Consider the following 10,228-nt stretch of genomic DNA (forward strand, 5'->3'; position numbering starts at 1 on the left):
AGCCCCGGCCAAAAACTGCAAAAAAAAAAAAAAAAAAGAAAGAAAGAAAGAAAAAATTATGTCTTTAAGGCCGGGTGCAGTGGCTCACGCCTGTAATCCCAGTACTTGGGAGGCAAAGGCGGGTGGACTGTTTGAGCTCAGGAGTTCAAGACTAGCCTGTGCAAAAATGAGACACACACCCCCCCCCCCTAAAAATTAGCCAGGGCTTGGCTCCCAAAGCTCAATGGTGAGGGCGCCGACCACATGCACCAGGGATGGTGGGTTCGAACTGGCCCGGGCCTGCTAAACAAAAGAAAACAGTCGGTTGTTGTGGCGGATGCCTGTAGTCCTATCTACTTGGGAGACTGAGGCAAGAGAATCGCTTGAGCCCAAGAGTTTGAGGTTGCTGTGAGCTGTGACGCCACAGCACTCTTCCTGGGGCAACAAAGTAAGACTCTGTCTCAATAATAATAATAAATAACTGCTTAAGTAAAATGTAAAGCGATACTTGAGTATATCTAAACTATTTATTATCTCCTAGCCCCACCTCCCCGAACTGAGGCAGCAGAGGAGAGGCAACCCTCACCCAGCCCGGGCCCCAGTAGCATCTCGCGCTCAGGCAGTGTTTTGGGCAGCCCGGGCCGCTCGCGAGGACCCTGCACAGCCAATATGGCAGCGCTCATGCGACCGGTGCGCAGCCTGCTTGGGCTGGCGGCAACCCTGGGCCCCGGCTCCCGTGGCTACCGGGCGCCGCCCCCCCCGCGCCGCTCTCCCGGGCCCTGGTGGCCAGACTTAGAGGACCCGTTGACCCCTCGGTGGCAGTTAGGGCCGCGCCATGCAGCCAAGCAGTTCGGGCGTCATGGCACAGCCTCTGGGGTCTCCCCGGAGTCTCTGTGGCCGTCGCAGGAGCAACTGCGGGAGCTGGAGGCCGAAGAGCGTGAGTGGTACCCGAGCCTGGCGGCCATGCAGGAGTCGTTGCGGGTGCAGCAGCTAGCCCAGGAGGAGAAGCTTCGAGCCAGGTGCGTGTGTGCAGGTAGCCACCGGGATCTGCTTGCGGTAGATTGACGTACGTACTCAACCGGCCGCAAAACAAACTGAATAGTCTTTTAAGTCATACATCAGCAAATCGTTACGGTAACCGTTACGGGTCCCAGAATGGAACAGCTAAGATAATTTCAGAGGACAAGAGACTATCACTAGGAAGATAAAACCGTCAAGAGTGTGTGCTTGAGGTCATCTTTGGTTTGGAGGCCTCAGGCCTGTCTGAGGAGGGGATGTTTAGCAGAGACCCGAATAACCCAGACATAAACTTGGGGAGAGCTCAGGGAGAGCATTCCTGGTAAAAGAAACAGCCAGTGCAAAGGGCCTGAAGTATGACGTGCCTTAAGGAACAGCCAGGAGGCCAGTGTGGCTGGGGAGAAGTGGGAAGCGAGGGCAGAGAAGTGATGGAATCTGAAATCAGGGATTTGGAGGCAGAGCTGAAGGATTACTTCTGAGGGAAGAATAGAAGAGCAGGGTCATCTAGGTGATGCCACCTCCTCAGGGGAGAGGGGAAGCTTGAAGTGTGTCCTTGTTGATTCTTCCTGTCTTCCCAACATGCTTAAGAGGAAGAGGGGAGTGCCTTCATTTTAGAGATGAGGCAACAGGCCTGGGGAAGTGGAACACCACATGGAGTCATTCAGGCAGTGAAAGGTGGAGCAGGATCTCCCATCTGCCCCTCTCCAGCTGGGTGACCCTGACATAGGATCTAATTCTTCCAGCTTCACTTCTAATCTATAAAAATGGGGCTATAACTGATACCTACAAACTCATAGAATTGAAGAATGTCTATTTCTTGCTTTCACTCCTGTGCCTAGAATTGGGTCTGGCTACAGGTGCTCAGTGATGTCTGTGGAATAAAGGAGTGAGGTGGTAAGTTGTACAGCATGATGTGTGGCACTCAGGTGGCTCAGTTGACAGCTCAGTGAAATGTTAACCCACCCAGTGATCAAGTTCATGCTCAAGTAACTTTATCTCTTCATCTTTTCCTGTTTCTTTACTTGTCAGGGACCTTTCCTGGCAGTTAATGGCAGTGATTATTCTACTCCGCCCCTTTGTTAAATCTCCATGGGGGAGTTAAAAGAGGCAGGCTATGCACAAGTCTGTCAGTGAGAAGTGGGTGGATTGCTTGTGCTGTGGCTGTCCTCACTTTCCATCCTCTGTCCCCTGCAGAGAGCAGCATATTGCAGAGTGCATGGCCAAGATGCCACAGATGATTGAGAACTGGCGGCGGCAGCAGCAGGAGCGCTGGGAGAAGGCACAGGCAGACAAGGAGAGAAGGGCCCGGCTCCAAGCTGAGGCCCAGGAGCGCCTGGGCTACCATGTGGACCCAAGGAGTGCCCGCTTCCAAGAGCTGCTACAGGACCTAGAGAAGCAGCAGCGCAAGCGCCTCAAAGAGGAAAAGCAAAGACTAAAGAAGGAGGCAAGAGCTGCTGCAATGGCTGCTGCTGTGGCCCAGGACCCAGCAACCTCTGGGGCACCCAGCTCCTGAGCTTTGACCTTTGCCAATAAAGCTTGCTACCTGAGTCTCCTGAAGAGTTCTGTATCCTCTCTCAAGGTGCACCTCTAAGCCCCGCTTCCTACCCCTGGGCCTGGAGAATCCCAAATCCAGTCCAGCTCTGCTCACTCGAGATTCTAGGCCATTTTGTTCTTAACCTTCCTAATGTTGTGACCCTTTAATACAGTTCCTGTGGGTTGCAACCCACAGGTGGAGAACCGTTGCTCTAGGCCATGCCCACAGACTGGGCTATATAGGGAAAAAAACGGGGATAGATGGGCGAATAATGAAGGAGCAGATGGTAGAAAAGAAGAAGGCTTCTGTTTACCAACATTAATCTCCAGTAATTAGCCAATTACCACGGGGGATGTACAGCCCAAACAGACCATGGTAAGGATGGTGGAGGTGGGGAGAAGCAGCCCTGCAAGGCTGAGCTGGGGCTGGGGCACACTGCCTGGCAATGTGACAGCTTCAGTGTGGGGAGGGGATAGGGGAACACTGGGAGCCCCAATCTGCAGGAGCTAACAGACTACTCTCTTGTCAGCTTTCCCACATTGTCTGTGCCCAACTAGCCCCCAGAACCAAACTGGCATTAGGTACCCCAGCAGGCGCAGACCAGAGGGCTGGTTTTAAAAACTTTATTCACTTCAAAACCTTTATCAGAGACGGTTCTGTTCTTAGGTGGGGGTAGCCTTGGTATTACTCCTCCAGGCTAGAAGCCAAGGCCAGACTGGGGAAGGGGCTTTGGGCCTTTCAGGGCTTGTCCCAGATGGAAAGATTTGGGCCACTCCAATGGAGGATCAAAGTTTAGGGTGCCAGCTTCCCCTCATTCTGGAAGAGGGAGGGGCAGGGGATCCTCAGGGTATGGGGAAGCAAACAGCCGCCTCTCCATCTGGCTGCAGGGAGCTGGGACAGAGGCCAAGAGGGGCCCATCTGTCACCTCCTAGTCTTGCCAGCTCCTTTGAGTAGGCTGGGCTAGGGAGGACGGGGACAGCTGTCTGGCCTGGGTCTTCTCAGACCAAGATGGGAATGAAGGCCACTCCAGGAGGGCAGGAAGCTGTTTTTTTGTTTTTGTTTTTTTTAAGGTTTTTGATATTTTTTCCACTTCTTAAATAAACATGAATATATATATGTATATATATATATATTTCTTTTATAAAACTTTCATGGAGTGGGGGTGAGGTGGGGGTCACTGGGTAGCCTGGCCACCTGGCATCACTCATCATCAAAGTTCTGACTCAGGAGGAAGTTGGCAGCCAAGTTCTCATTTTTTTCACACGCGAAGTAGGCTTGGATCACCAGACTCTCCGGAAAGCCCAGGGCCTTCAACTGTGAGAAGACACAGGTAGGTATGAGCAGGTGGGATGGGAGGTGTCCTGCCCACCCACAGAGTCACCCCTTGGCCAGGCCTCTTACCCTCTCTATAGCTTCTTTCTCCTGTGGTGTGACTTGGATGTAGTTCATCTGTGGGGCCTCCTCGCCTATGGCACCCACCTCACCCTCCACATCTGAGATGTCTGCCAGCTCCCCAGGGGGCTCGTTCAGCATCTGGATGAACTGCTCCTGGTGCCGACTAATTTGCTGTGGTAGGGAGAAGGGAAGGGATGGCAACCCTTTTCCCCAGGTCCCCGTCGCAGCCCTTGCTTTTTCATTCGGTCAGCAAATATTTATAGATGCCTATTCCAGCTAAACACAGAGACAACAGCAGTGGACACAAGCCCCACCCTGATAGAGCTAATGGGCTAGAAGTGAGCAAATAAATGGGCTAGACAACTGTAGAACTTGGGCCAGAAAGACAGCACCAGGGGGCAGGCCTGCAGTCTGTGAGATAGTAAGGGGAGGATTTTCTCCAGGTAGCATAAACTGCAAACACAAAGGTTGGTGGTGGTGTGGGATTTAGCAAATCCTCCAAATAGAAGATCCATGTGGCAAGAACTGAGTAAAATAAGAAAGGGAAAGAGACAGAAGGGGAAGAGACAGAAGATGACACCAAAGAGGAAGACAGAAGAGGCAGACCCACTTGCTCTAATGTAATGGGAAGCCACAGTTGGGGACTGTTAGCAGGGGAAAAGACAGGATCTGTGTAATTCTGTTGTTGTTAAGCAGACCTGGGCTGGGTTCGAACCTGCCACCCCTGGTGAACAGGGCTGGTGCTCTAACCACTGAGGTACAGGCACCCAGCCTCTTTTTTTTTTTGGAGACAGAGTCTTTCTGTTGCCCTGGGGCCCTAGGTACAGTGCCCTGGTATCCTCACAGCAATCTCAAACTCTTGGGCTCAAGCTATCCTATCTCAGCCTCCCAAGAGACTGGGACTATAGGTACCTGCCACAACACCTGGTCATTTTTTTTTTTTTTAGTAGAAACAGGGTCTCACTCTTAAACTCCTGAGCTCAGGTAATCCACCCACCTCAGCCTCCCAGAGTGCTAGGATTACAGCTATCACGCCCAACCCAAACTGTGTATCTTTTAGGAAGGTTAATTGATCTAGGTGTCTAAAGACCTATCCGGAGGTTCTAATACAACTCTACTTTTGTCTACCATCAGGCGTCCTCAAACTGAGGACATTTATCCGGCCCGCTGCTGCTGCTACCTGTCCTGCTTAGTAGCCTACTCATCCCAGGGCCCGCAGTCCAGCCCTCCAACAGACTGAGGGACAGTGAACTGGCCCTCTGTTTAAAAAGTTTGAGGATCCCTGGTCTATATCAAGGAAGAAAATGCTTTCTCAACCACCTGGTCCCATGTCTAGCCTAGAAAGCACTTTCACAGAGACACCAAGTCAGCCATAGATGAGCATGCTGTTCACAAAGGCCTGGTTGCTTATACAGATTCAAGAATCACCACATAACTAAAGGCCCCAAGGAGGATTACTGAGTGTAGATAAATAGGGGTAAGCAGGAGATAGCACAAGGGACTGAGAATCAAGGAGAGATGCAACAGACAGTGGGTCCTGAGCCAAGAAAGGTGGGTACTTCACAGAGGACCTGGAGGAATCTGCTACACTTCTGTGTGCCCAGGAGGCCACTGTCCCCTTGCCTGTGAACCTTCAAGGGCAGGATGGAACCTCACTTAAACACAATGACCCTAGAGTCAATTGGGGCACAGTTGTCCTGGGTGCTTCCACATAACCTTACAGACATTTACATGGTACCATCTTGAGATAGAACCAGAGTCAAAACCCCAACCCAGAACTCAGCAGGCGGATGCAGACACAGGCCAGTTATACCACTCTAGGCATGAAAGGCTGCTCTAAGCCTCTGGTGTATTCTGTAGGGAGGGCTATCAATAGTACCCATACCTCACAGGTTACAGGAAGCATAGGTGGTGGGAGCCTGTCCTAGCACAGGACAACCTCTATACACTACAGGCTGTGGTTCTCGTGGGGAAGGGGAAATGGTGCTCCCTCTGCCCTTGGGGCTGTACCTGCAAAAGCTGAGGATTCTCCTGCCCCAGCTGCTGGAGCAGAGCAGGCAGCAGTGCTGGATTCTGCTGGATCACCTGCCGCATGTTCTGGAATTGGGGCTGGTCACGCAAGAACTCCAGGGGGTTCTCTCCTTCAAGCAGCAGGAAGGGGTGTAGTCAGACACCATGCTAGGCTCCCAGGAGCATTTGGGGGTGGGGGAGATCAGGTGCCTTGAGAATGGATACCCCATGTGCACATGCATACCTCCCACCCTCTCACCTGCTTCTGTAGCTGGCTGCTCAGACACCTGGCTCTCCTGGACAGAACTGTGTTCTGGCTCGGGGCTTCCAGGAATTCCCTGTCAGGGGTCCTTATTTAGTTCTAATGCATAGACCTCCCACCACCTCCCTCCATGTCCTGACAGGAAACAGGTGAGGCCTTGGCCCTGCCCTTCACAGGCCCACCCACCACAGCCTCCTGTGAGAATCTAGTGGCTAGAACCACTCACTACCCAGAGACTCTTTAGAGCAGGTTTTGTCTCCCTGAGTGCTCTGGTGATGCTTGTGTACTCCCCTCAAGGCCTCCCCAAGAGGCAGCAGCCCCACCTCACCGTGAGTAGGTACTCCACGGCTCGGTGGGGGTTGTTGTAGCTGGCTCTCAGGGCGGCCACGACCTGCTCCCGCTCATAGCCCATGGACATGATCTCCGTCAACATCGTCTCATACTCAGAGCCAGTCACTGTGGAGGGAGCAGCAAAACATCTATCACCAGGAAGAAGAAAGTGCAGCTCCCAGGCCCTCCCACACACAGATAAGGTCCAGCTGATGGCTGGAGTACCCAGTTGCCTCTGCCCTGGGGACCACCCACCCACCTAGTGTGGAGGCCGCGTCTTCCTCTCGCCCGCTGCTACCTGAAGAAGGAACAGAGCTGCAAATTCAAGAGAGAGAAATCGGACCCTGGCTTCTGACGGCTTGCCCTCCCTCCAGGTGTGTGGGACCACATATGTGGGTGCTGGAATGTGCTGGGAGGAAAGGGCCCAAACTGAGACTGCTGCCCTTGCCTTACCCTGATACAGACTCTGGAGACGTCGTAGGGACCGATTCCTCTGATGGGCTCTTGTCCTCTCTGGCAGCAGGTGGGGGATGGGACATGCCTGAGGCAGGGGCAGGCAGGAAGGTGGTAGAGGTCTCTGAGGCAGCAGTAGGTGAAGCCTCTAGGGGAGCTGAGGTACCCTGACCAGCTTTGGCCTATGACAGCAAGAAAAAGGAAGCTGGAGTTAGTAACCCTATCATACCCCAACATCCTGCCTTGTTGTGGCCCTGCCTTATTCGTGGCTAATCTCTCCTGCACACACAGTCTCTTTGCTGGCTCTCTAGTTGATCCACCTACCCTCCCAATCAGTACATGTCACCCACCTTGGTCACCATGACGACCACAAAGTTCTTCTCATCTATGCGATAGTCCCTAATGGGGACATCATCACTAAGGATCTTGCCGGCATAGATGAGTTTCTGTCCAGCCACAGGGAAAGCATCACGACCCTTCTCAGCTTCTATCTTCTCCTTTAGCACCTTCACCTGAAAGGAGTACAAACATCATCGCAAACTCAAAATTCTCTCTTCCCTTCTAGTTTGAGGGGTGGGAGGCTGTAAGCTCTAAAGGTATGAGGCGAAGCTTTTTAGTCAAACGTGCTAGATTTGAATTTGTCCAGCCATTGTGCCATTCACTGAAGTGTTTTCTGAATATCTGTTATATGCCAGGTGTTGTTAAAGGTACCAAGGCTATTTAAGACAGAGACCACGGCAGGGAACAAAATACAAATCCCTGCTCTCAGGGAAAGAATGCTAACGTGAGAAGAAATGCACATAGTATTTTATGTAAAGTATGATGAGAAACAAAACAAAATGAAGGGTAGAGGGGTGACCATTCGACATTGGTCACCTTGGACAGTGACAATGATCAATATCCTCTATGTTGACTGCTACTGTAAATGGATACATATTGTGATTTTAAGCTTCATAATAACTTGGTATCATTGGTCCTATTTTGTATTTGAGAAAACCGAGGTACAGAAAGATTAAGTAACTTGCCCAAAGTCAAACAGTTGGGCTGACCAAAAAATGTTTCCTTTTCTACAAAAAGTGCACTTCAAACTAGATAGGCAGGGTGGCTCATGCCTGTAATCCCAACACTATGAGAGGCCAAGGCAGGAGGATTCATTGAACCCAGGAGTTTGAGACCACACTGGACTATATGGCCACATCTCATCTCTATGAAAAAGAGGAAAAATTACCTGGTGGTGTGCACTTGTAGTCCCAGGACTTGGAATTGGTTGAGCCCAAGAATTTTTTTTTTTTTTTTTTGAGATAAAGTCTCAGTCTGTCACCTTGGAGTAGAATGCAGTGGTGTCATCATAGCTCACTCCAGTGATCCTCCTGCTTCAGCCTCCCAAGTAGCTGGGACTATAGGTGAGCACCACCACACTGGGCTAATTTTTTCTATTAATTTTTTTCTAAAGATGGGGTCTCACTCTTGCTCAGGCTGGTCATGAATTTCTGACCTCAAATGATCACCCCGTTTGGGACTCCAGAAGTGCTGGGATTACAAGCATGAGCCACTGTGAGAATTTGAAGTTAGAGTGAACTATGATCAAGATACTGCACTCCAGTCTGAGTAAGAGGAACATCCTGACTCAAAAAAGAAAAAAAAGTGGACTTCAATGTCTCGTGGAGTAGGTGTGCAAACAGCGCCGAATAATACAATTAGATATTCAACACGTTTTGGATTAAGTCCTAATTCTCCTCTCAGCTAAAAAAAGCAGCACAATGTTTTGACTGTGGGTTCTCACATGAGGCAGAACTGAATTTGAATCCCTGCTGTCTTTCCAGGCTTTATGTGATCGTGGCAAAGTTCCTTAACCCCTAGGTTTCGACATCTGTAAAACGCGAAGAGTCAAGAGTCCCCAAATGACAAGTCCATTCTGCACATTAGCAAAACGCTAACACGTTCAGTGACTGATAAAGAATAAACGGCCAACAAACACAGACCACCAAAACTATTAAGACTGAGACCGTTTATTATCACTATCATCGCCGCTGTCAACACACAGCATCTCCTGGACATTACTCCCAGATTCGCCCACCAAGGGCCGGAGGAGACGCCTGCAAAGGTGGGACGCGGAGCCCCAGTCCCGGAAGGCTGGCCTGGCGAGGAATCTGAACCTGTGGCTCCCGCGCCCCGCGAGAGCGCTGACATCGGAACCGGGGCCTGGCAGGCGCCCCGGGGGGTGGGGCCTCGCCCGGAGACCAGCCCAAGAGCACCACTCAGGCCGCCCAAGGGCTGGGCCAGGGACTATGGAGGGTCCAAGAAAGTCCGCTAAGTGTGTGGGGGGGCGGGCAGGGCTGGGCCCCCCACGCTCCTCCCCACCCCTCCCGTTGGGATCTCAGCCTACCCGCCCCCACCCTATCCCCAGCACCCGTCGCTCCCGCCCCCGGGCTCCGGCCCGGCCCGCACCGTCTCGTCAGGCTCCATGCGGATCTTGAAGGTCTGCTGCTGCAGCGTTTTGAGCGTGATGGTGACGGCCATGGTGGGGCCCGAGCGACGCGGCTGCCCCAAGATCCTCACACAACATGCAACTCACGCCGCCGCCATCTTAGCGCCCAGCCGCGCAGCGCTCCGACCGCTTCCGGGGCAGGCGATGCGCACGCTTAGACAGCTCACGTGACCTGCGCGAGCCCTCTTGGCCTTTAAGAGCATGCGCACGAGCGCCTTATTTGGCCAGGCATGCGCAGACCAAACTATGCTTTGCAGGGACTGCTTGCTCTTCTCGCACTGCTATCACCCGGCTTCCTGAGTGACGCCGGGTCCGCTAGCTGTGACGTCATGTGGCCTGAAACTGGTTCCTGTGTCCCCACTTCCACGCCGAAACAATTCTTTCTTGACTTTGAATGAAATGTTTCATGTACCAACACTTGTTATAGTCATTTGTGTTTCTTCAGTAAAAGTATTTCTCCATTCCCTTTGCCTTTTTTATTTTTTGAGACAGAGCCTCAAGCTGTCGCTCTGGGTAGTGTGGGTAGGGTGCTATGGCATCACAGCTCACAGCAACCTCCAACACCTGGGCTTAAAGCGATTCTCCTGGCTCCGCCTCTCAAGTACCTGGGACTACAGGTGCCCGCCACAACGCCCGGCTATTTTTTGGTTGCAGCCATCATTGTTTGGCATGCCCAGGCTGGATTTGAACCTGCTAGCTCAGGTGTATGTGGCTGGCACCTTAGCCGCTTGAGCCACAGGCGCCGAGCCAACCATTCCCC

The 10,228-nt window shown here is 52.1% G+C and overlaps 2 protein-coding genes across 2 annotated transcripts; one reads left to right on the forward strand and one right to left on the reverse strand.

Moving 5' to 3' along the window:
* Positions 1-634: 634 nt before the first annotated feature.
* On the forward strand, positions 635-2,555 carry GADD45GIP1 (GADD45G interacting protein 1). The gene is made up of 2 exons (XM_003797915.2): positions 635-998; positions 2,191-2,555. Exons 1-2 carry the CDS (start codon positions 649-651, stop codon positions 2,507-2,509), a joined length of 669 nt encoding a protein of 222 aa, XP_003797963.1. The 5' UTR covers positions 635-648; the 3' UTR covers positions 2,510-2,555.
* A 583-nt stretch (positions 2,556-3,138) lies between these two features.
* Positions 3,139-9,646, reverse strand: RAD23A (RAD23 homolog A, nucleotide excision repair protein). The gene is made up of 9 exons (XM_003797914.3): positions 9,429-9,646; positions 7,331-7,492; positions 6,981-7,162; positions 6,787-6,842; positions 6,526-6,653; positions 6,195-6,273; positions 5,936-6,066; positions 3,932-4,096; positions 3,139-3,844 (listed from the first exon to the last, which is right to left on the reverse strand). Exons 1-9 carry the CDS (start codon positions 9,498-9,500, stop codon positions 3,731-3,733), a joined length of 1,089 nt encoding a protein of 362 aa, XP_003797962.1. The 5' UTR covers positions 9,501-9,646; the 3' UTR covers positions 3,139-3,730.
* Between the last annotated feature and the right edge of the window lie 582 nt (positions 9,647-10,228).

Source organism: Otolemur garnettii, unplaced genomic scaffold (genome assembly GCF_000181295.1).
Source record: "Otolemur garnettii isolate 467f Iridium unplaced genomic scaffold, OtoGar3 scaffold00127, whole genome shotgun sequence".
Classification (NCBI taxonomy): Eukaryota; Metazoa; Chordata; class Mammalia; order Primates; family Galagidae; genus Otolemur; species Otolemur garnettii.